At 36.7% G+C, this 26,616-nt stretch overlaps 1 protein-coding gene across 9 annotated transcripts in view; it reads left to right on the top strand.

Annotated features, from left to right (window-relative positions):
* Positions 1–26,616, top strand: part of IMMP2L (inner mitochondrial membrane peptidase subunit 2) — a 969,308-nt gene that overhangs the window by 618,699 nt on the left and 323,993 nt on the right. For all 9 annotated transcript variants that reach the window (XM_079932145.1, XM_079932149.1, XM_079932144.1 and 6 more), the window contains one exon: positions 23,502–23,567. In XM_079932145.1, coding sequence (XP_079788271.1) covers positions 23,502–23,567 — 66 coding nt within the window. The remainder of the gene's footprint in view (positions 1–23,501; positions 23,568–26,616) is intronic.

Raw genomic sequence — 26,616 nt, 5'->3', positions numbered from 1 at the left:
TCCCATTGCAAATAATAATGGCAACCATGAGAAATTATAATTAAGTGTTCTCACTAATACATGAAGAGTCTCATACACATGGTTCTGGTCTCAGTTCTAACAATCTGATTTGTGCTTTTTAGAAAATATTTATTTGTCTATGGCATACCTTTCTTATTATAAAATATAGGTACCCATTATTTCAGTTTAAAAATATTGCCATAATTAAGTCAATTAGGACATTTTAAAATACTCAGGATAAAAGCCTAGAAAATATATTAATAAATGACTTAATCCATTATCCTAGACAGGAAACAGTGAAACAGTAAACATGAGACTAAAAGGTGGACAAATGCCTGTCATGTGTCAACTTTCTGGTGGCTTATTCTGAATCTCTTAGGCCTTGGATTTCTCCAAGGCCTGCTTGTTTTAAGGATGCTTTATGACCCATTTGCTGAATTTCCTGAGCATTTTTAATACAATATCATTGTTTTTGTTACCTAGTTTTTAAGTGAGGAGCAATTAATTAAAATACTCAACAGATAGAACAATTAGATTCCCTTCGCTTTCCACACAGAATTGGTTGATTGAAATTTTGCATTTCACTGGAGCAATTAAATTGCCCGGTAAGAATACATTTAGCTACAAATTTAACAGCTCATGAACTAATGAAAACAATCAACAAATTACTGGGCCTAAAAATGGCTTAATCTCTCTATACCATCTTCAGTTATTAACAGGTTTTATGAAGAAGGTTCTAAGAAGGAAGGAAGGTAGGAAGGGAAAGAAGGGAAGGAGGGAGTGTAGAAAGAAGGAGGAAAGCAGGAAGAGAGCTGGGGATGCTGAGAGAGAAAAGCTATTTGACATTTATTTGGAAGTTGAGTCAAGCTTTCTCCTTGGTGGCAGAATCCTTGCATGTAATAGACCACAACACACACCTCACAGAGTGTTTCATATTGATCTTTGCAGTGAGAAGTTCATTTTGTGGTCTCAGTTTCAGAGATTATAGCTTCTTTCCTTAAGTAGGAATTGGACCCTTGGGGTCTGTCAATACAACTTCTTATCTCCTGAGGCTCATTTTATAAAAAGCAGATGCTCAGAAGCTTTTGTTTAGTAATTCTTTTTTTGTTTGTCTGTTTGTTTTTGGGGTACGCGGGCCTCTCACTGTTGTGGCCTCTCCTGTTGCGGAGCACAGGCTCCGGACGCGCAGGCTCAGCGGCCATGGCTCACGGGCCCAGCCGCTCCACGGCATGTGGGATCTTCCCGGACCGGGGCACGAACCCGTGTCCCCGGCAGGCGGACTCTCAACCACTGCGCCACCAGGGAAGCCCTGTTTAGTAATTCTTTTGATCTCTGAAGCAAGATTTGGGGGTCAACAGTGCCAATTGTCATCACCTCTTTTTATTCATGACACAATAGATGCTAAGAGAGGTAAATGACTTGCTCGAGGTGATACAGCTCACATTTGGGCCTGAATCCTAAAAATACCATGAGTGCCATAAATTGTAATAAGGTCTGTTTTGTAAACTAGTGCCATGCAGAGTGCCTTGTACCTGGTTGTAGTTCAGCAAACATTTGTTGAATGAACTAATGATTGTAAGAAATAAATTCTTCTATATCTAATACCATAGCTTTTCTGTTACATCATAGCTTCTCATCATTATGTCTACTCTGGGTGAGGTTTTTATATTCTAAGGAACCCTGGAAATGGAACGTTTTGCTCTTTCTTACTTGAGTTATGTTTTTCCATACTAGTTGTGGGTCCAATTCCAGGTTGGAGTTAAATATGAAATTATTAGAATGTTGGTTTTTTTCCTAGTAGATTTTGTTTTCCCACTAGTTTACAATTTTGTACATGTTTTGAAATCAATATTTTGTGTCCTGTTCGTTTTGGAAATATTTTATAGCTTTTCTTTGTGGCTTATGTCTTTATTGAATGTGTGGGGATCCAGTATGCTGAACTTCATAGAGTTTTCATGTGAAGGTTTCCAGCTGTGTCTGTCAAAGGTGGGCTAGGAACATCTACATCAGAATCATCTATGTGCTTTTTAAAATGTGTATTTCACATTCCTAGGATTCAACCCTAGACTTTAAAGTTTCAGAACCACTAATCCATAGACTAAGATCTATAGACTATATAGAATCATTCATTTTCATGTCAGTATAAATTCTCTTGGAAAGAATTAAGGAATTATGAGTTTTTTCAAAATTTCAGCTGCCATTTTTTATTAGATCATAAGAAATATACCAAGATATTGCTACTAGGTTGCTAAATCATTTTGAATATTCATGAGCAAGGACTAGTATCAGTCATGAAAATGACAATTAAGGTACAGAATTCAGATATTCACAACAACCTGGGATAAACCTTGAAGACACTATGCTAACTGAAATAAGCCAGACACAAAAGAATATTGTATGATTTTACTTATATGGGATACCTAGTAGCAATTTCTTGGTATATTTCTTATAAACTAATCACTATGAAATACTACTTGTTTTTTTTTTTAAGCCCTAGTAACTGACTTGGGACTGTATGCAATGAGAAAGTTCAGACAATCACTACTTTCATATCTTCCCTTCGACTTGAGGAGACCAAGTAATCTAAAAATAAATAAGTAGCAAATGGGAACTTCTAAAATGCTTCATGGTATCAATATTAAAGGAATTCAAGAGGAGCGAGAATATTCTTGATAGATTCCAGACTAGCTTTTGGCTTTATGGGTAGTGTTTCACATTTAGAATTTAAATGGTATCAGCTCTATCTATACATTGCAAAAGCCATTTTTACATTATTTTGAAGCTGTTATGTTCTAGTTTGGTGTTTCAGAATTTAAATATGAGATCACACAACTGAGCTTAATGTAACCTGAAAGCATATAGGAAAAACTAAAAGTATGCAGGAAAAACCAATGCGCTGTTAATCAGCATACCTTCCGTTTACACTGAGAGCATTCCATTTTTGTGTTTGGTAATATTTCTAATGAAACCAGAGTTTCACTGTAACTGTGACAATAAAACCCATTGCAGTACTAGTTTGTCACCTCACCTATATCCAGGAAACAACTTAGCACCAAGAGGCCGTTCAAAACAAAGAGGCTGAGTGTCACTGCACTGCCCAATTGTTGTTCAAAACAAAGAGGCTGAGTGTCACTGCACTGCCCAATTGTACCAATTGAAAAACAAGGTTTTTCTCCTTGTTGTTTGACCCTAGAAGGTATATATTAGAAAGTCTTTGGAGGCAAAAGAAAAAAATTACTGTGAATTATTATGACGTTTTGCAGGAAAATCCCCTATTGTATGAATGAGAATAAAAGCCTCAAAATACCTATGTGTGATAGTGAATTCCACATTACAGTGCAAATAAACATGCTTTTGAAAAAAAACAAAAACAAAGAGGCTTTCTTGGAAGGGGATGTGTGCCACCAGGTCAGTATGTTACTTCAGCTGACTCCAGCATAAGACATATAGGAGCTATGGTCCTGAAAATTAGCTCTCTCTGTCAAGTTGGCAGTTAAGAAATTCTGCATGCGTTCTCCAAAGCTAAGGTTAAGGTGATAAAGTAATTGAGCCTTTTAACACTCAAAGAAAGGTGGAGGTGAAATGAAATCACCATTCAAAACAGCAAATAATTAATTGAGTCTCTGTTAACAGGCAGGAGGTCAAGTACACATGGCCACAGCAACCACACAGCCTGCATTCTAAACAGCTGCGTCTTTGACTTGAAAGTGATTAGATTGCATTGTTGGGAACTCATTAAAATGAGATTTTAGCTTAGAAAGGTAGTAATATAGTTTGAAAGATACTGTAAGAGATGATCATTTACTTTTTGTCTTCTAATTTGTTCTGTAGAGTTGCAACCCTTGAGTTCCATTTCCTTGCTTTTTCTTTATTAAATTATGCTACATGTTTGCTTTAAATCTGTAACTAATAGTTCTACTCTAGTATATTGATTATGTGACTAGATCAGTGTAACTATGAACAGTTAGACTTTTATGTATTAAAAGTTAATAAAAAGGAAATAAGACTTTTCCAGAAACACTCTTTTGTTTTTTAGTTGTTTTTTTTCCTCTAGCTTGAATATGAAATGCCTAGGTGTAGTTTTTTTTTATTTTTTGAACAATGTGTTCATTGTATTTTATTTTTTTTTACTTGAATGATATGTATATATTTTATGCAGCAGGTTCTTATTAGTCATCAATTTTATACGCATCACTGTATACATGTCAATCCCAATCGCCCAATTCATCACACCACCACCCCCATGCCCTGCCGTTTTCCCCCCATGGTGTCCATATGTTTGTTCTCTACATCTGTGTCTCAATTTGTGCCCTGCAAACCAGTTCATCTGTACCATTTTTCTAGGTTCCACAGATATGTATTAATATACGATATTTGTTTTCCTCTTTCTGACTTACTTCACTCTGTGTGACAGTCTCTAGATCCATCCACGTCTCAACAAATGACCCAATTTCGTTCCTTTTTCTGGCTGAGTAATATTCCATTGTATATATGTACCACATCTTCTTTATCCATTCATCTGTCGATAAGCATTTAGGTTGATTCCATGACCTGGCTATTGTAAATAGTGTTGCAGTGAACATCGGGGTACAAGTGTCTTTTTGAATTCTGGATTTCTCTGGGTATATACCCAGTACTAGGATTGCTGGATCATATGGTAATTCTATTTTTAGATTTTTAAGGAACCACCATACTGTTCTCCGTAGTAGCTGTATCAATTTACATTCCCACCAACTGTGCAAGAGGGTTCCCTTTTCTCCACACCCTCTCCAGAATTTGTTGTTTGTAGATTTTCTGACAATGCCCATTCTAACTGGTGTGAGGTGATACCGCACTGTAGATTTGATTTGCATTTCTCTACTAATTAGTGATGTTGAGCAGCTTTTCATGTGCTTCTTGGCCATCTGTATGTCTTCTTTAGAGAAATGTCTATTTAGGTCTTCTGCCCATTTTTGCTTTGGGTTGTTTGTTTTTTTAATATTGAGCTGCATGAGCTGTTTATATATTTTGGAGATTAATCCTTTGTCTCTTGATTCGTTTGCAAATATTTTCTCCCATTCTGAGCATTGTCTTTTCATCTTATTTATGGTTTTCTTTGCTGTGCAAAAGCTTTGAAGTTTCACTAGGTCCCATTTGTTTATTTTTGTTTTTATTTCCATTACTCTAGGCGTTGGATCAAAAAAGATCTTGCTGTGATTTATGTCAAAGAGCATTCTTCCGATGTTTTCCTCTAAGAGTTTTATAGTGTCTGGCCTTATATTTAGGTCTCTAATCCATTTTGAGTTTATTTTTGTGTATGGTGTTAGGGAGTGTTCTAATTTCATTCGTTTACATGTAGCTGTCCATTTTTCCCAGCACCACTTATTGAAGAGACTGTCTTTTCTCCATTGTATATCCTTGCCTCCTTTATCATAGATTAGTTGACCATAGGTGCGTGGGTTTATCTCTGGACTTTCTATCTTGTTCCATTGATCTATGTTTCTGTTTTTGTGCCAATACCATATTGTCTTGATTGTAGCTTTATAGTATAGTCTGAAGTCAGGGAGTCTGATTCCTCCAGCTCCTTTTTTTTTCCCTCAAGACTGCTTTGGCTATTCGGGGTCTTTTCTGTCTCCATACAAATTTTAAGATTTTCTGTCCTAGTTCCGTAAAAAATGCCATTGGTAATTTGATAGATATTGCATTGAATCTGTAGATTGCTTTGGGTAGTATAGTCATTTTCACAATATTGATTCTTCCTATCCAAAGACATGGTATATCTCTCCATCTTTTGGTGTCATCTTTAATTTCTTTCATCAGTGTCTTATAGTTTTCTGCATACAGGTCTTTTGTCTCCCTAGGTAGGTTTATTCCTAGGTATTTTATTATTTTTGTTGCAGTGGTAAATGGGAGTGTTTCCTTAAATTCTCTTTCAGATTTTTCATCATTAGTGTATAGGAATGCAAGAGATTTCTGTGCATTAATTTTGTATCCTGCAACTTTACCAACTTCATTGATTAGCTCTAGTAGTTTTCTGGTGGCATCTTTAGGATTCTCTATGTATAGTATCATGTCATCTGCAAACAATGACCGTTTTACTTCTTTTCTGATTTGGATTCCTTTTACTTCTTTTTCTTCTCTGGTTGTTGTGGCTAGGACTTCCAACACTATGTTGAATAATAGTGGTGAGAGTGGACATCCTTGTCTTGTTCCTGATCTTAGAGGAAATGCTTTCCGTTTTTTGCCATTGAGAGTGATGTTTGCTGTGGGTTTGTCGTATATGTCCTTTATTATGTTGAGGTAGGTTCCGTCTATGCCCACTTTCTGGAGAGTTTTTATCATAAATGGGTGTTGAATTTTGTCAAAAGCTTTTTCTGCAACTATTGAGATGATCATATGGTTTTTCTTCTTCAATTTGTTAATATGGTGTATCACATGGATTGATTTGCATATATTGAAGAATCCTTGCATTCTTGGGATAAATTCCACTTGGCCATGGTGTATGATCCTTTTAATGTGTTGTTGGATTCTGTTTGCTAGTATTTTGTTGAGGATTTTTGCATCTCTATTCATCAGTGATATTGTTGTGTAGTTTTCTGATTTTGTAGTATCTTTGTCTGGTTTTGGTATCAGAGTGATGGTGGCCTCATAGAATGAGTTTGGGAGTGTTCCTTCCTCTGCAATTTTTTGGAAGAGTTTGAGAAGGATGGGTGTTAGCTCTTCTCTAAATGTTTGATAGAATTCACCTGTGAAGCCATCTGGTCCTGGACTTTGGTTTGTTGGAAGATTTTTAATCAGAGTTTCAATTTCATTCCTTGTGATTGGTCTGTTCATATTTTCTATTTCTTCCTGGTTCAGTCTTGGAAGGTTATACCTTTCTAAGAATTTGTCCATTTCTTCCAGGTTGTCCATTTTATTTTCATAGGGTTGCTTGTAGTAGTCTCTTAGCATGCTTTGTATTTCTGCGGTGTCTGTTGTCACTTCTCCTTTTTCCTTTCTAATTTTATTGATTTGAGTCCTCTCCCTCTTTTTCTTGATGAGTCTGGCTAATGGTTTATCAATTTTGCTTATCTTCTCAAGAACCAGCTTTTAGTTATTTGATCTTTGCTATTGTTTTCTTTGTTTCTATTTCATTTATTTCTGCTCTGATTTTTATGATTTCTTTCCTTCTGCTAACTTTGGGTTTTCTTTGTTCTTCTTTCTCTAGTTCCTTTAGGTGTAAGGTTAGATTATTTATTTGAGATTTTTCTTTTTTCTTGAGGCAGGCTTGTATAGCTATAAAATTCCCTCTTAGAACTGCTTTTGCTGCATCCCATACGTTTTGGATCATTGTGTTTTCATTGTCATTTGTCTCTAGAGTGACCTCTTGGTAATTTAGTAACGTATTATTTAGCCTCCATGTGTTTGTGTATTTTACGTTTTTTTCCCTGTAATTCATTTCTAATCTCATAGCATGTGGTCAGAAAAGATGCCTGATATGATTTCAGTTTTCTTAAATTTACTGAGGCTTGATTTGTGACCCAAGATGTGACCTATCCTGGAGAACGTTCTGTATGCACTTGAGAAGACAGCATACTCTGCTGTTTTTGGATGGAATGTCCTCTAAATATCAATTAAATCTATCTCGTCTGTTATGTCATTTAAAGCTTCTGTTTCCTTATTTATTTTCATTTTGGATGATCTATCCATTGGTGTAAGTGAGGTGTTAAAGTCCCCCACTATTATTGTGTTACTGTTGATTTCCTCTTTTACAGCTGTTAGCAGTTGCCTTATGTATTGAGGTACTCCTATGTTGGGTGCATATATATTTATAATTGTTATATCTGATTCTTGGATTGATCCCCTGATCATTATGTAGTGTCCTTCCTTGTCTCTTTTAAGATTCTTTATTTTAAATTCTATTTTATCTGATATGAGTATTGCTACTCTAGCTTTCTTTTGATTTCCATTTGCATGGAATATCTTTTTCCATCTCCTCACTTTCAGTCTGAATGTGTCCCTAGGTCTGAAGTGGGTCTCTTGTAGACAGCACATATATGGGTCTTGTTTTTGTACCCGTTCAGCAACCCTGTGTCTTTTGGTTGGAGAATTTAATCCATTCACATTTAGGGTAATTATTGATATGTGTGTTTCTAGTACCATTTTCTTAATTGTTTTGGGTTTGTTTTTGTAGGTCCTGTTCTTCTCTCGTGTCCCCAGTTAGAGAAGTTCCTTTAGCATTTGTTGTAGAGCTGGTTTGGTGGTGCTGAATTCTCTTAGCTTTTGCTTGTTGTAAAGCTGTTGATTTCTCCATTGAATCTGAATGAGATCCTTGCCGGGTAGAGTAATGTTGGTTGTACATTCTTCCCTTTCATCACTTTAAGTATATCATGCCACTCCCTTCTGGCTTGTAGAGTTTCTGCTGAGAAATCAGCTGTTAACCTAATGGTAGTTCCCTTGTATGTTATTTGTCGTTTTTCCCTTGCTGATTTTAATAATTTTTCTCTGTTTTTAATTTTTGCCAGTTTGATTACTATGTGTCTCGGCATGTTTCTCCTTGGGTTTATCCTATATGGAACTCTCTGCACTTCCTGGACTTGGGTGGCTATTTCCTTTCCCATGTTAGGGAAGTTTTCAACTATAATCTCTTCAAATATTTTCTCTGGTCCTTTCTCTCTCTCTTCTCCTTCTGGGACCCCTATAATGCGAATGTTGTTGCATTTAATGTTGTCCCAGAGGTCTCTTACGCTGTCTTCATTTCTTTTCATTCTTTTTTCTTTATTCTGTTCCATGGCAGTGAATTCCACCATTCTGTCTTCCAGGTCACTTCTGTAATTCTGTCTTCCAGGTCACTTATCCATTCTTCTACCTCAGTTATTCTGCTATTGATTCCTTCTAGTGTAGTTTTCATTTCAGTTATTGTATTGTTCATCTCTGTTTGTTTGTTCTTTAATTCTTCTAGGTCTTTGTTAAACACTTCTTGCGTCTTCTCGATCGTTGCCTCCATTCTTTTTCCGAGGTCCTGGATCATCTTCACTATCATTTTTCTGAATTCTTTTTCTCGAAGGTTGCATATCTCCACTTCTTTTAGTTGTTTTTCTGGGGTTTTATCCTTCATCTGGTACATAGCCCTCTGCTTTTTCATCTTGTCTATCCTTCTGTGGATGTAGTTTTTGTTCCACAGGCTGCAGGATTGTAGTTCTTGCTTCTGCTGCCTGCCCTCTGGTGGATGAGGCTATCTCCAGAAACACTTGAATTAGCTACATCTTCATCATATAACTCCTCTGAGTATTGTATTTAAATCTTTAAAGCCTGGAATGATAAGGGTTTAGGGAATGGTGATTGTAAAAGATGAGATGTTTAGAAAGTTTTCCTCCTATGTATAACACAAAACAGTGTAAAAGGAAATAATTGTGTTTGAAAGAGAAGGCCAGAAGAAACTTAGATATTAGCTCATTGAAAAAATTATATCTGAGGAGGATAGTGTCCAAAGTATACAGGGGTAGTGTTGAAGAAAAGCTTTGGGAAGAAGAATTGGAAACGGCCCGGGGCATTTCTTGGATGGTGGGATGGAGAATTAGAGGGAGGCATCTGAGTGCCAGTGAACAGCCTGGAGGGATGGGCAATGCGCTGGAAAAAAGCAAGCAAACAGATGGTAGTGGCAAGAAAGAGCTGATAAAAGGTGGGAGAGATACGGTGGTGTGCATCAGTAAGGCTTTGGGGTTATACATCTTTAAAGGAAGCTGAATCAGGATTTTTGTGAGAAGTATTTTTGTGATTTTGTTATATCTTTTCAAGAAAGGCATTTTATTTTAGAGCGTAGACTTAGGTTAGTTAAAAGTCCCAAACAAAGTTTAATAATGTTGCATAAGTGAAAACATCTCTCCATGTGGTCAGTCCAAAACATGATGCCATTGCCTATAAACCCACTCCAAAGAAGATTAGCCCCCTGAAAACGTATTCTATACTGGAGATCTTTCTTAATCACTGATGTTTGTGCTCTTGTTTCTTGGCAAAGCTCCCCTGCTACAGTGAAATGAAACTCATAAATTTCTACCATTCGGATGAAGAATGGTGGGTGGTGAGCATATGTTTCTGAGAATCTGCTCTTATTTAAATCAAAGCCTCCTTCATGCATTTAACCGATAGGCATGTAAGACCAGTTGGAGATTATTTCCCTTAATTCTATTTGGCCTTGTTTTACTCCATTGTAGAAGTATTTGAGAGTTATTAATGGTTATACCTGTGTCTGGAAGATATTCATTAAGCTTCAGCTGTGGGAGCCATATGGAAATCAGGCCCCCTGTGGATTTCCTGCACACATGAAGAGGAGAGTTTGCTTCCATTTTGACTTAATAATCTCTCACTGCTGTTCTGGTTTTGAGGAAAGCCGTTGATCATGTTTGAGCTGTAGAGTGGTTTCAGAGCCTGTGAAATGTACAGCTCACGAAGAGCAACAAAGTGACAGCTGGAGAGATTAGAGTCCATTTTGTGTGTGTACAGAATTAGAGGACTGAGGCTCACAAAAGCAGGCAAGCCTTCTCACATTAATCAACGTCTTTTAAAGTAGAATCAAAGTGGTTTTCTGTAAGGAAAAACAAATGTGGGTAGACACTGTATATTCCATTTTAAGTGGGTCCCCATTATTTGCAATAAAGCTTTATGGACTAGAAAAAACATGTCTACCATATATTTATATTAAAGAATGGTAGAAAAGGGTAAATCATCTGGCAAGTTGTAGCCTCAACATACTCAGTTTTTATTTAAAAAGACATACCTGAACATATTTTATAGTTATTGCTGACTGTATACAGTCAACTAAAAATAGCAAGGTGATCTTTAGCCTTGTGAAAGAATGCATCACAGATTGAGATATAGTTGTAATTTTTGAAACGGGATTCCTTTGGTGTTCTGTATCTAGAACACTTGCAACTAGGGATATTTTGACCTCTGAATTTTCTTACAAAGGATAAAACTTTTCCAGGATAACCTAATGGGAAAGGACAGTCATGAGATTGTAACAACAGCATAACTGACTTTGTCGGATTCTGAGGCTCTGTTAAACCAATTTGGCTAGAAACCAAATTTAGCAACTCTAAGTGTCTTCTGTCTTCAAGTGGTTTCTTTGGTGCATCTATTGGCCCTGCACTCTCTTCCTACTTACCTGGTGGTCTGTATCTCTGTGGCTTGGTTTACCCTAATAACTTGGTAACTTCTGTTAGTTCTTGGAAATAGTCTCCCCCTTTTTCCTTCTATCGTCCCCAAAATTCCCTTACAATCTCTCACAATTCTTTTAACCCCTCCAAAGTACCATCCTCAACCTGCCTCCTTTTATCAGACATTTATTCTCAGCCACTAAAAACCCATTTTAAATGTAAGCCCTTCTAGCTTATCAGACACTAAACTCTTACCCTTTCTGTAACTCTGTGTATTCCACCCAGCAGAGAGGAAGGAGATAATACTAGGAGGCTTAGAAACAAATAGGAGTTAAACATCTGATTTAATGGTAGCATTTTTTTTAGTTTAAAGCTTCATAAATAAACTGTCATAGTAACAAGTTATTGCAGTATAAACAGCAGGAAATAAAATACTAAGAAAGAGTTTCTGATAACTTAGAAACTAGAGCTATATAAGTGGCTATCAAGCTGAGCAAGTAGAAGATAATGCTGGTTTCAGAGGTGACCAGTTGAGTTGATTTCGCAGAATCCCAAACCTCATGTATTTTTTTCTGAAGACAGTTCATGAATGCTATTCAGTGTGCTACTGGGGGCATAATGTTGACGCTTTCAAGGGAGCAAATTGTGTGTAGTTATTGGAACCTAACAGAATTCCTCCTCAAAACAATAGTACTGTATTTTAAAAATTAATAAGTCCAACAGGGTTAGAACAGAAATGAGCCAGGAAGCTTCATATTGTACTTATATTCTAACTTCTACGTTGTCAACCTCCTCCATGAGATCGAGCATTTTAGAGAAATTAGGATAGTTTCCATGATTGTGTGGAATTTCACCTCTCCTCACGCATATACCTAACTCAGTTTTACTAGGAAATTTTGAATCTGCAGCACAGTAGATACATTAATAATGCATGTCACCACGGTAACTAGAAATGGTAATCCACAGATATATGCAGTAGAAGAAAGAAAATGGAATGGGTGCAAATTCTCAGGCCATAAAAACCAAGTATGCAAAAGTATATACCTTCATTTTGCCGTTTCTGGATTTAAGTTTCTTATTGCTAACAAAACCTAGTATTTTCAAGCTGAGGTAAACTTAAGAGCCTTCTGAGGCAATTCAGAGCAATTTACGTCTGTTTACGGTTCTGCATCTTGTCAGAGTAGTATCTTGGCTTTGGGGAGTTTATATTGTGTTAGCATCAGGGGAAGGACAGCTTGACCTCAGTTCATGCTGGTATCTACTGAGAGGTATGTTGGCCTGTCTGGTTCTCAGTTGTAAACCCACCCCCCAACCCGCCACCCTCCGCTCTCATGCTGGCATCCACTGAAATACCCCCATTCCCATCCGACTCTTTATTTATTTATTGCCTGACCCTGAAAAGTATCACATGGTAACCACAGTCATGAGATAAAAGGGCCGGGGTTTAGTACATCAGTTTATATGTCACCTTTTTATCTGATCATAGAAAGTTACATTGAAGACATTCTGGCCATGTTGTTTGGAGGGCACACCTCTGAAGGGCACGTGTGAATTTAACAGCTTCTGTCCATTGCAAGCACCTGTTGGGCTCAATTAGGCAAACTTCAAAAGCTTAATGCACCATAGGTAAAGTATTCATTTTTGTATTTATAAGGATAAAAATTCTGTCTCATTTATTCCAGATATTTGGTTATTCATTCTGGTTAGAAATGAATTATGGGTGAAAAGGTGGGTGGGTGCTAAGTGCTGGCTGCAGGTAAAATGGTCGAGACTGTCTTTGTTCCTCACTTTTACTAGGATGTCCCCTGCCCTGAGCTTGGCATCTCACACGTCACAATATGACCAATATCATGGCAAACTTGTGAGTGAGCTAAGTTAGAGACAGGATGATCCTTGTGCCATTTTCCAATAGCCTTTTTCAGGTGACTGCAGGTACCACTAACGTCTTGTATGAGCATTGGTGTAAATGTCCTCACTTCAGCTCTTACATACCAGGACAGTTGTCCCTCGGTATCCGAGGGGGACTTCAGATACCAAAATTTACAGATGTTCAAGTCCCTTACATAAAAAGGGGTAGTATTTGCATATAACCTATGCACATCCTCCTGTATACTGTAAATCATCTCTAGATTACATCTAATACCTAATACAATGTAAATGCTATGTAAATAGTTGTTATACTGTATTGTTTAGAAAATAATGACAAGAAAAATCTGTATACATTCACTACAGATGCAACCATGGCAGGCCTAACTGCACAGTACATGTCAGCAACAATGTAACATTTTCTTTCTTTGAATACTTACAGATTGCTTTCATTTAATGACCTGAAAGAGAAATATATAGAATAAAACACAGAATATTTAAAATACAAGTACATATAGAAAATATAATTATAAACAGAGAAAATATAAATTCACTTCTCTCTCACACTCACACACACACTGTGTTAACCCTCATCAAAACCCTGATTATTCTCTCTTGATAACCCTCATATGATGATAATGATGATGGTGATGACGACGACAACGATGGTTGTTGTATTATTTTACCATGCTGATGGGGTGAGGGGATGAGATGTCTGGCACTGTAGGTAAATGGTGAGACACCAGGCTAACTTGAACCTTCTGGCAGGACATCAGAAGGATGAACTGGGTTTCAGTTGCAGATGTTGAGACTTTGGAGGAGGCTCAGTGATACTAATGTCAGGATCTGTAGAGGCTGAGGGCTGAGGATCTTCAAGCTTGAAGGCCAGAGCTTCACAATTGCAGGTGCTTTAGTTAGAAACATTGTTATAGGAAGCTGTTTCTTCTTTTCTTTTCATCATCAAACAAATCTTGCAGTGGTTCTAGGTCCATCATTATCCCTCAGGTAATACAGAGGCTTCATTCCATCAAAGAATCATACTTGAAGCTCATGTCCTTTTTAATGCATGAAACTGTCAAAGAAAAAACAAAACTGCTGCAGATTTTTCAAGCATCCAAACTGATAGTTCTGCCTCCTCTAAGTCTTCTGCATCACTATCTTCTGCATCATCTTAGAGGATTTCAGCAGATCTTTGAGTTCCTTGTTGGTAAAAGTTTCTCTATGCTATTAGGTGTTCCTCAACATTGTCCCCAATCATGTTAGAGAAGCTTTCCCCACTAAATTCCCTTGGAACATTCCTGACTTTTGCATCAGTAGCGGGGATGCCCCTGAAATCATAGACAACCTCACTCCATAATGGCTCCCAACATGCACTCCTGTCTTGGGCATTGGGACATCTACAGTTTCTGTAATTGTGAAGCTCTTCCATAAATCCACAAGTCTTCCTGAAGGTGAGGCAAGTGTAAGTTGCTTCAATGCACCGATGATGCCTTGATCAAGTGACTGCAGCAGTGACATAGTGTTAGGAGGCAGGAACATTACTTCTGCATTCTTGTCGGTGAAGCAGAGACATTGGGGTGGCTGGGAACATTGCCAATGGGGAGGCCCTTGAATGGCAGCCCCTTCTTTTTGAGGTATTTTTTTCACTTCAGGAATGAAGCCCTGGTGGAACTATCCCAAGAACAAGATGGCCATCACCCAAGCCTCCTTGTTGTGTTGCCAGAACACAGGCAGGCGATTTGGGGTTTTCATCACATTTCATCACTATTGAAGGCTTGCTCTGGAAGGTAGCCTTTCTCTTCTATGAATTTCTTGAGCTCTTCTGGGGGCACTGATGACGCTTGGCATCAGTCAATGCTGATTCTCCCGTGATCTTCTCGTAGCCCGCCAGCCATCCCTTAGCAGCCTTCATCTCCTTCCTCTCACTCTCCCCAGCCCCTTCACGGTAACGCTCGTAGAGATGGAGTGCTTTTCACGCATAACTTTGCCATCAACAGGGATACGCTCCTGTGGCATGTCCTCTAGCCGCACACTTCATGCTTTCTCGGTCTTTGCAAGCACTTTAACATCAACCAGAGAGACTATTGTTGCAATTGTACGTGAAGCACTAACACTTCCGCAAATTTTAGCTTCTTTCTCCTTTATTGTGTGAATGCACAGTTCGTTCTTACCGACCTTACTGCCCACTTTGGCAAGCGACACGACACTTTCCAAAAGATCTAGGATTTTCATTTTCTCTTCGAGAGGAAGCACTTTACGCTCCCTCTTAACCTTTGAGGGATGCTTTGACCACTTAATGGCTTTTTAGGAGCCATTTGCTTCACAGAAACGAAGGGTGCCTACAGCATAAGCAGCCAACGAACAAGATGAGGGGTGAACAGTGTTCAAACGACTGGGTGCTGGAGAGAGACTGAGTGTCTGTGGAACGGCAGGAGGCTGCAGCAGCCTACACACCACTCGATTCAGTGGATTTAGTGTAGTGCTCAATGCACGGCAAATTGAAGTTTTGCTTTCTGGGACTTTCTGGAATTTCTCTTTTATCCAAATGTTTTCAACCTGTGGTTGGTTGAATTCATGGATGCAGAACCCAGGGATACAGAGAACTGAATTTATTCATTTTGCATTTCAGTTGGTCTGCTTTTTCTGTGCCATATTCATGCATATAAATATGGCTTGATGTGGAAAATATCAATAGCTTACACTTTCAAGTTCTGTTGTTTGTATATTCTTCAAGCCTACCGCATGTATGTGGCACTATTTCCCAACCTGTTTAAAGCTTAAAGTATAAATCCAGTTAGCTTAATCATGATATTAGGGTTATGAGACTAGACTGATGGCTTTAATTCATTTGAAGACCAGTTAATTTTGTTTTATTCCGTAGCCTTAAGTGGTACTCTACAAAAAAGTCATACTCAATGAGATAGTGCGGCTAGAGGGGTAAAACCTGTCTTGAGTACAGCAAAAACCGCTCAGACACTCCTGAGTGCATACTTTGGGGACAGAGTAGTAGTATTTCTATATGAATGTCTGCACTTTGAGAGTCTATACTGAAAGAATAGTCAATATTTATATTTATGTTAGGTATTCATCTCCTCCACTTCCACAGATATGGTCAACTTTAAGCATATTCAATGTGTGAAAACACAAATTTATAAAATAAATAAATGAGGGAATGTATTTTTCAGCCCCGAATTTTCTTTATAGTTCAGAGGAGTTTCTTTAAATAGTATGATTCCATATTGTATGGTGGAATATACACACATACACACATGTGTGTATTACATAAGTGCTATATATTTTATGTATGTACTATATATATTCATTTACATACAATTCTAGACAGTGAAGTGTAAGTGCAGTTATGTTCACAACTGAATATTGCAGTGTTCTGTGTTTTGAAATGCTTGAATTAATAAACATTGGTAGAAATTAGCTCATTGTTATGATTATACTAAATTTCTTAGATTTTTCACAGTTAAGTGAAGACATTTATTTTTCAGAATCAAAACAGTCAATTACAAAACCATTTCAACTTTTTCAGTTACGGAAGTTAGAGTCATAATACACATTTAATTGATTTTGTATAATCAAGGCTGATTTACTAATAAGACAAGTTGTCACTATTTGCATATTAAACTTCTTCTAATCGTAGTTAGTGACGGTGAGACAACTCTTAAATTTAACCAAGAAAATGTTTATCAATAGACAACAGTTTAATTCTTTAAAGTTCATGCTTTTGTTGTTTCATAAGTACTATTAGAATATATTTATTTGTATAAGGAATTATCTGCCATAAATCGGAAACATAAGCTTACTGTTCCTGCTGCTACATTCTTGGAACACTAGAACCCCGACTGGAACCTCTCAGGGTCTCTATAGGATCACATTGCTACTGCTCAGGAGCCTGATTCAGCGAGGGTTTGCTTTGAGAGAATAAGCCATCCGTTCCTTACCCCATCCCCACCCACAAAATGTCTGCCCAAGAGCACTGTCCCCAGTGCTCTGAAATTCTACTCACTTCCCACTAGGATTTTCTACACACATAACAACCCTCTGCCCCTGCCTGATGGTGATCCTTTCCCAGGATTTCCCTTCCCCCAAGACCTGTTCCCTATGTAAGAAAACATGGTATCATAGAAGAAAAATTTGAAGCATTAACCTGGGTTCTTGCCACCTCATCTGTAATTCACTTTCCTAACAATGAGGCCCTTGGATTGGAGCGTTTTATGAGATATCTGAGCAAGAGTACTTGTTAGGAATTGCATATATACACACATACATACACTTTTTTTTTAAAGGTTATTCTATGACATATAGGTTTTTTGGGTTTGTTTTTTAAATTAATTAATTTTTGGCTGCATTGGGTCTCCGTTGCTGTGAGCGGGCTTTCTCTAGTCGCGGCAAGTGGGGGCTACTCTTGGTTGTGGTGCTTGGGCTTCTCATTGTGGTGGCTTCTCTTGTTGCAGAGCATGGGCTCTAGGCACACAGCCTTCAGTAGTTGTGGCTTGCGGGCTCTAGAGCGCAGGCTCAGTAGTTGTGGCGCATGGGCTTAGATGCTCCATGGCATGTGGGATCTTCCCGGACCAGGGATTGAACCCATGTCCCTTGCATTGGCAGGTGGATTTTTAACCACTGCACCACCAGGGAAGTCCCATACATACACTTTTCTGAAACTGTTCTGAGGTTATAAGCTTCACACTTGTGAAGATTTCAAGAATAAACCCAAAGAGCAACAAAAAAGTCTTGATAATTTCTTTTGTTTAAGTTTCAAAGATTCACATGATACAAAGAGAAGTCTGCAAGGGGCAAAAATGTAGCTGAAATGCTGACCTAAGTAAGAACTTTTAGAGTGCTAATTAATAAAACTGCATTGAATTTAGAAAATAGATCATTATAAAAGGGGCTGTTTGCACAAAGTTCGAGCTACTACTGATAGTGAAGCAAGAATACAGAATTTAACATAGAAAAAAGTCATTTTTATTATGATTCTACATATAACACCCATTTAATTTAAAACTGACATGTGACTTTCCAATATGAATACAGCTATATTTAGTTTTCATGTTTCTTTAGTTAATTGTGTAATAAAATTTGACCAAACCTTTAAAAATGCCTTTCTTGCCCTCTAATGCAACAGACTCTGAAATTATTGGAGGGTTTTTGAAATAAATATTCTATCTATGTAAGTCTTAAAAAAAAATCCTAACGATTTGCTTGTGTCCAGTTAATTGATCTCCTTTATGAATTTATTTTAGGAAGACATGCTTCTAAGATTTACCGATTTCCTACTATGCGTTAGACCCTCTGCTGGAGTTTTCATGTGTTCTCTCAGTTGTTATATGATGCTAGAGGTGGAAGAAATCATCAAGATTTCTAGGGGTTCCCAAACTCATGTGTCGTCAGACACTGAGACCAACATGAAACAAGCTGTTGGCACTGGGGCAACTTCTCAGGATCTGCTTCTCAGATCCAGTGGACTCTTTTCATGGAAGAGTGTAGGCTTGGGGTGCCAGATCTTTGTATTTTTCTAAGAGGAACAAGAAATTAGAATTTTTATGTGAAGTCTCCTGTTTGTTTGGCCAGCTCCAGATTAAAAATAAATAAATAAATGATGTGTGGACCAAGCAAAACATTTCTACAAGCTAGATCTGATTGTCTGACTTCTGGTTTAGGACTTCTGAGCTAGCCTTATCTCTCCGAAAATGAGACCCAGATTTTTTACAGGGCTTGCCTACAGTCAGCAGCTGTCTGTACCAAAGGTGGAACAGTGACCATAGATTCCATTTCCAATGTCCCCCAGTCCATGCATTTGTAGGACACAAGGTGCCCAAGCAGAAACCCTTAGGCCATGGAGAATGGGTGAGACTGAATATTGCCAGGAAAGGACTAGGTACACTCATAGGCCTTTTCTAGCTCTAACCTATGAAAATCATGTGAAACCCAGGCAATATTTTCCAAAATTAAAAAAAAAAAAAGAGAGAGAGAAGAGAAGCTATCGTTTGCTAAGGTTTTTCATGACTTTTTATTCTGTTGTGTGGACTTTTCATTTTCATTTTGATAATACAGTAGCAATACTTTTTTTTTTACCATTTTGATGATGTAAAATTAGTTGATTTAATGCATGTCCATCCTTTCGACAGTATAAAAAATAGTGTATCTATTATAGGTCATTCCTAGAATATTAGTTCTTAATTTTACCTCATTAATGAAGAGTTAAAATTTAGACCTTTCTGTGATATATGCCAAGGTGACTTCTAATCCTGAGATGAATTCTATAATAATCTGGGCCAATCCTGAACCATATAAATATAAAAATCTACACAACCCACAGAGGGAGGTTTTAGAATTTTACTATAAATGGGAGAAGGGTGAACGTGCTCAGACACAGGGTTCAGGTATATGTCTGACATCAGGATGAGCACAAGTGTACCAGCAGAGAGGGTGGTACACTTGCTAATCTCCTCATTCCCACAGAACACAAGAGGGTCTCTCTTGAGTTTTCCAGAGTACCTTCCCAGTGTTCCAAACAGGATCAAAATAACAACCTTTTGGGAACATACACAAACGTGAAATTAGCTACAAAGGTTATGAGACTGAAGACATGGCTCTGTTGGTAAAAATGGCAACACTTCTATCAAGATAGGAAGTGAAATTCAAGGAGAGGTACATTACATAACACAGGAATCTTATTATGTCTGTGCTAACCCTTCACCCTTCCCCACAACCATTCTTGTTAGAGATAAGTCTGCCACATCAAACTGATCTACTGAGACCTATGCAGTAGAGAGACGATTCTAGGCATCTTGTCCAAACCTCTGGAGAACTTTGCCTAATTAAATCTTTGGCATAAAACAGAATGCTTAAAATTCAGACTCCAGAAATAAATATTGTAAAACAATGCTTATTATGAAAACACTAAAATTTCAAATTTAAATGCAAATTTTATTGGGCAGCATACATCGTGTCCCTAAAGTAAGGCATAATCCTTCACTTGTTATTTTTCTTACTTCTAGAAGACAGGCAAGTGGCCAAGAAAATGTAGACAAAGGGAAGTTCAGTGACCATCACAGTGTAAATCTGTAATAACTCTCGTACCACTTGTACTTACATCCAAGTAATGCATTCAGCAGCCTAATGATTAAAATATAGTTATAGATTTTGAACAGTAATGGGATTAATGTTAGTAATAGCCTTTTTAAAAAATTTTGAATCATGTGATTAGATTCATGAGATTAATATTACATTAAAATTTATAGATACATTTGAAGTAGTAATTCATAAGACTTTAATTATATACGTAGCTCACTTTGTGTATTCTATTTTGCCTCATGATCTTACTCTGTAGGTTATTTTAAAATATAAAATACTTTTCAAGTATATCTCAAAAGCTTAAAGGTTGTGGCGTAAATACTATTTTATGCTGATAAGGGTTGCATTTCATGTTATTTCATTAATGTTAATAGCACGTCAATATTAGGTGGGGAGACTTGATAATTAGTTCAGGTCTCACTCCTGTCTTGGAACGTTTCTTCTCAGTTAACATCATGTGACACAAATATTTGTCATTTTCTAATGGACTTCCCAGTAATCTGAACCAAAAATCCAGGCATGTGTTTTATCAAACACAGAACTATGCCCCCCACCTTTTGCTTTATATCCTTCCTAATTTTTCCCAGTACAGTTGCATGCACGTTTTCTCTTTATACTTACTGAAGCAAGGTCATGGTACACATAAATTTTCTAGCTCGCATGTTAAATCTGTGTATCCTGTTGACATTTACACATCATTAAAAATTCTTTTATAGCGTCATTTTTAATGATTGAAGAATATTTTATAATGTGGATGGACTATAATTTATTTCACCAATCTTTTCTTGTTGATTTTTTCTCTCTTTTTTAAAATAGACAACATCCATGTAGCTAAAATTTTGTATACATCCACAACCATTTCATAAGGATACGTTCCTAAAAGCATAATTGATATGTTAAAGAGAATATAAAATCTTAACCTATTTACCAAAAGGTATGTTACATGATCCTGTACTTTAGGACATGTACTAAATCCTCAACAACAAACTGTATTAATAGTATTATTACTATTTCTTTGTCAATATAATAGGAAAGTGGTGTCCTATTGTTTTAATATACAATTCTTTAGTGATCACTGAGGTTGAATTTTTTTTATACATTTCTGGTTATCTAAACAGAGAGACACGGGGGCAAATTTTTCTAAAGATCTATAAGTAACCCTGCACAGAAGATATGAATTCTGTCATCTTGAATGTGCCAGATCCCTCACTCTAGCTGTACATAAATGACATTAAATTTATAGAAATATAATGTTTAGTCAATTCAGTGAAGGGGACAGTTCAGTCAAAAACTCTGATCAAATTTCCTTTTAAAATAAAGAATATTAATAGTTAATTTAGTGGAAAGTTATGTCACTAAGTTTCACAAGTAGACTCAAATGGTTCAGATGATTTTGTTTTCTCTGCAAGATATAATGTGAAATATAAATCTTATTGAAACTGCATATTTCCTTTGGCAAAGTATTACATTTTGAATGTATTTAATCTTTTTAGTATTTGTCCATTTACCTTGCTTTTTAAAGGTAATTCAATTCAAAATGTGACTTGAATTGAAAATATTTTTATCTATCTCTGATTTTTAAATACATCTTAAGTGATCATTTATGTGATATGTGAGCTGTTTCTTGAAACACATGTTAAATCAAAAGACTAAAAATGTTACTGGCAGGAAATTGAACGTACTAAGATTGAGTTATCCATTGCTGTGTAACTTCTAGCAGCTTAAAACAACAAACATTATCTCACACATTTTTCTAAGGATCAGGAAACCAGAAGCAGCTTCAGTGGGTGGTATGGCTCAGGGTCTCTCATGAGGTTGCCATGAAGCTATTGGCCACAGCTGCACTTCATGAAGACTTGACTGGGACTGAAGGATCTACTGGTTTTTGTTTGTTTGTTTGTTTGCTTGTTTTTAATTGAAATGTAGTTGATGTACAATATTGTGTTAGTTTCAGGTGTACTACCTAGTGATTCGACATTTACATACATTAGGAAATGATCACCACAATAAGTCTAGTAACCATTTGTACCCATACAAAGGTATGAAAATATTATTGGCCATGTTCCTTTTGCTGTATATTACATCCCAGTGGCTTATTTATCTTATAACTGGAAGTTTGTACCTCTTAATCCCTTTTGCCTATTTCACCCAACCTCCCACTCCCCTCCCTCCTGGCGACCACCCATTTGTTCTCTGTATCTATGAGTGTGTTGAAGGATCTACTTCTAAGTTCATTCACATGAAGGTTGGCCAACCTTAGTTCCTCACTAAATGAGTTTCTCAGTAGGACTGCTGAGAAACAGACATGGCTTCTCCTAGAGTGAGGAATCCCAGAGATAGAGTAAGTGGGGGGAGGAGGGAAGAGAAGGGGAGGGGAGTATTTATTTGAGTAAATAGTATTACCTTAAGTAAACATTTACCATAAGCTACTAATCATAGATTAAAATAAATGATGTCTGCATTAAGTATATCAGAACCTATCAATTTCTTTTAGTCTTGTCTTAGCATTCTGAATTACATAATCTTTAAATGGCTAAACCTAGTTGTGCTTTAAAAGAATTTCCTCCCCTTGTCCCTCCTCATCAAGCTCTACCATACCCTAAAACCCGAACCCCAGATTCTCCCTGCATCTGCGTCTCTCTCCAGGACTGTCCAGTATTATGCCCCAAAGAGGGTAGGGTCTTGGAGGAAGGAAAACACAGAGTTTAGGGGGACCTCAAACACTGTGTCCTCTGTGCTTCTGTAGAAAGATGCAAGTACAAGTGACAAGACTCCAGCAAGGCTGGGCCCTGCCCCTCTCCAACTGATCCTTTGGCACAAGGGTCAGAAGCAGCTTTAAGTAGGAAATGTGGCAAGGGACCAAGGCGTTAAGAACAGCCCCAAACTTCAAGTCCTTGAGGAAGTGACATCCTCTCCTCTGGGTGGGCCTGGTCTAAGTGCTTTGTTAGAAATAAACCAACATGGACAAAAAAAAAAAAAAGAATTTCCTAATTGTTTTTTTTTTTCAAAAAAATTCCTCTCTTCATTGTTTTCTTTGTTTAAATCTAACTCCTCTGTTTATTTTAAATAAAATGAAGAAACTTAAGTATGTTATCATTTTAAAGAAATGCCTAATTATTTTATGTATGAATCCTCTTTCCTACAGGTACTTAGATTTAATAATGAAAATCTTTATACTTCTGGGGTTTTATTAATTTTTTTTTTTTTTAGTTTTTGAAAAGTTTCAGTGTGATCCTTTTCCCTCAGAGGTTTAAAATAAGAGTTCTTTCACTCTTAGCTCTATCTCACTTGGGACCTAAATAGGACTGATGTCATGTCATGGTTGCAAAGGATCCTGTAATGACTTTAATATAGCATATTTTCTTGTAAAATTTCTTCTCATTTTCTTAAAACAACAGACACAACTGATTATGTAACCTTATCTTTTTCTAGGTCTCCTAAAAACCCAGAACAGAAGATCATTAAGAGAGTGATTGCTCTTGAAGGAGATATTGTAAAGTAAGAACTTAAACTGGTTTTTGTTGTTGTTGTTTTTTGTTTTTATTGAGTTTAGGTTGTAAATATCTAGATTTTTGTTGAGTTTTAAATCACATCATATGGAAAGTACATTTCAATCCAAAGAGGTGTCTTTGAAGTCTTCAAACCTTTGGAGACTTTCCAAATGAACTGGTACATCTTTAGTGAGTATCATCAACCATTTCAGGATATAACACGTAAATAAACTGACTGATGGTATTGTTATCCTTTACTGGGAAGCACAAGAGAAATAAATATTAATTAAGCTGAAATTAACCACATTTTATAAAAAGACCATTAAATAACTGTTTTTCAGGTATTGAAATTAGTATGATTGTTTTAGGTTATGATGTCAAGGTTCGTTTTAGAAAAAATTCAATAACATTTTGTTGTTTTAGAAGCAAACACAGGAACTAAGGGGGAGCTTTTATTATAATAGAGACGGGGGAAGATGGAAAAGAATGTGAAACAGAAGCTTCTGAATCAGTGAAAAAAACAGTAGTTTTAAAAAATAACATTGTAACAATCAGGTGTTTTAACAATGTGTAGTAACATCTTATTTATTCTGCTTGCTGATGAGTCTAGAATAATGTTTGAGGTTCAACAAGTTAATATTGATGTAGCATGATATGTCTCATATTGATTGCTTACTTTAAGTTACAGCCAAGTCTGTACAATATACTTTGAAAACTGTATTCAGAAAGTTTTTTGATCCCATTTTCCCAAAAAGCTTGTATTAATGACAATACAGTTTAAGTAATCTCATTAAAATGAACCTCAATTAAAATGGTCTAGAGCAGAATCTAGACCAACAGTTCTCAAAGGATGGCCCAAAGACCACTAGGAGTTTCCAAGACCCTTTGTGGGGTTCTGTGAGATCAAAACTACTTTCCTAGTAATACTAAGGTGTTATTTGCCTTTTCATTGCCATTTCTCATGAGTGTACAGTGGAGTTTTCCAGAGGCTACATGATGTATGATATTGCAGCAGATTGAAGGCAGGAGCAGATAAGAGAATGTGGCTGTCTTCTATTAAGCCAGATACTAAAAAGATTGCCAAACATGTAAAAAAAAAAAAAAAGCCACTCTTCTCACTACTTTTTCTCTTGTTCTGGAAAACAGCTATACTTTTCATTAAATATGTTCTTTGTGTTAGCATACAAGTTTATTATTGTTATTTTACATTGAATCACTAAAGATTTTTTAATTCTTTTAATTTCTAATATGATAAATATTGACATCTAATATTCACATAAAAGTTGAGACCTCAGTTATTTTTAAGAGTGTAAGGGTGTCCTCAGACCAAACAGTTTGAGAACTTGCTGATGCAGTAATGAATGGCAAACATTTTCATGTCCAGATTAAGGAATCATTAATAGCCTGCATGGTATCAATGGAGCTATCGAGGTATGGTATGTTTAGTTTATATCCATGATTATTTGTTTGGTCTTTTTTTCTTCTAAAATCTTTATTCAATTATAAAGCAGAAACTAACACACCATTGTAAAGCAATTATACTCCAATAAAGATGTTAAAAAATTCTTTATTGAGGTATAATTTATATATATATATACATATATATAATTCACCCATTTTAAATATACAGTTCAGTGAGCTCTAATATAAATGTATGCAGTTGTGCAACCCTCACTGCAATCTAGTTTTTGAGCCTTCCTATTACCCTCAAACATTCCCTCACCCGATTTGCCCTTAACGCTGGTTCCCATCATTCCCCATTGCCAATGCCACACAACCATGGACCTGCTTTCTGTCTCTATAGGTTAGCCTTTTCTAGAAATTTTATTTACATGGTAATATACAATATGTAGTCCTTTGTACCTGGTTTCTTTCACTTAGCATAGTGGTTTTTGGTTCCTCCGTGTTGTGCACCTATAGTTTGTTCCTTTATATTATTGATTACATTCCATGATCTGGATGCACAACTCTTATGAATATATTAGAAACAATGAGCTCTACCTTTTAAATGGGTAAATCATATGTTATATGAGTTACACCTCAGTAAAGCTATTAAAAAACAAAACGACAGATCAATAAAGTAGGCAAAAGTTTCATCTAAAGTAATCTAACAGGATTAGGAATGCCAAGAGATACATTTTATAGTATAATCCAAAGGTAACACAAATTTCATTCAGATTATCATTATTGCTCACTAGCTGACTAGTCCACAACGTGAGATTGAAAAGCTTGTTCAGACATAAAAAAAAAAAAAGAAACCTCTGTGCAATCAGAAGTCCTACAACAGACCTCTCGGAAAAAAAGGATGGGTTCTTGCTTTCCTCAGTAAATGTAAATATTGGGTTCACAGAGGAGAAGCTGAGCTAGAAAGAGGGCTAATGGTACAGGATTGAAGGGTGAGAAAAGGGGATACGGGAATGTAGTAGGTTTACACCTTTTTCCCCACTGCTGCAACCCACATGTGCAAAGTCGAGGTTCTTTGTTCCATCCTGCAAACTGACACTTTGGACATGCATCCCTTTCTGGCCCCTTCACTGTGCCTCTATCATGCAGCAATGAATAATATAAAGAATGGAAGTGGCAAGGCTCAAGACTTTTCTACTGTGTGGCCTCTAAAGACTAGTAAATAATTGATTAGAAGAAAGTTACTTTTGTATTCGGTGTTTTAAAAGAAAATTTTAAATTTCATTTCTCTGAATCTTTGGTACCTAAATATCCTAACCTTCCTGGACTTTCAATTAATAACTGAATATATTCCTATAATTTTCTAACAGCATCGAAAAACATTAAGGGACATTTAGGGAGTAAAATACTGTTTACTCATGTGCTTACTTCTTTTCTCTGTGACCCATTTTTTAAAATATAAGAACATATTAAAAATTTTTTTAATATGCTGTCTGTCTACCACTGGAAGTCATTAGTCGACTGGTGTCCTGACTTGTAGTAGGCAAGGTTCTTTGGTCTGTGATAGGACTTTCCAGTCCCACCTTTGTCTTGGTTAATACTGGTTTACCTAGCAGGCAAGCTAAGCACTAATGTAGGTCTGTAGAAAAATT

Source organism: Stenella coeruleoalba (assembly GCF_951394435.1).
Source record: "Stenella coeruleoalba genome assembly, chromosome: 9".
Taxonomy (NCBI): domain Eukaryota; kingdom Metazoa; phylum Chordata; class Mammalia; order Artiodactyla; family Delphinidae; genus Stenella; species Stenella coeruleoalba.
Note: the sequence above shows the minus strand (reverse complement) of the source record. Positions and strands in the feature narration are given on the sequence as shown.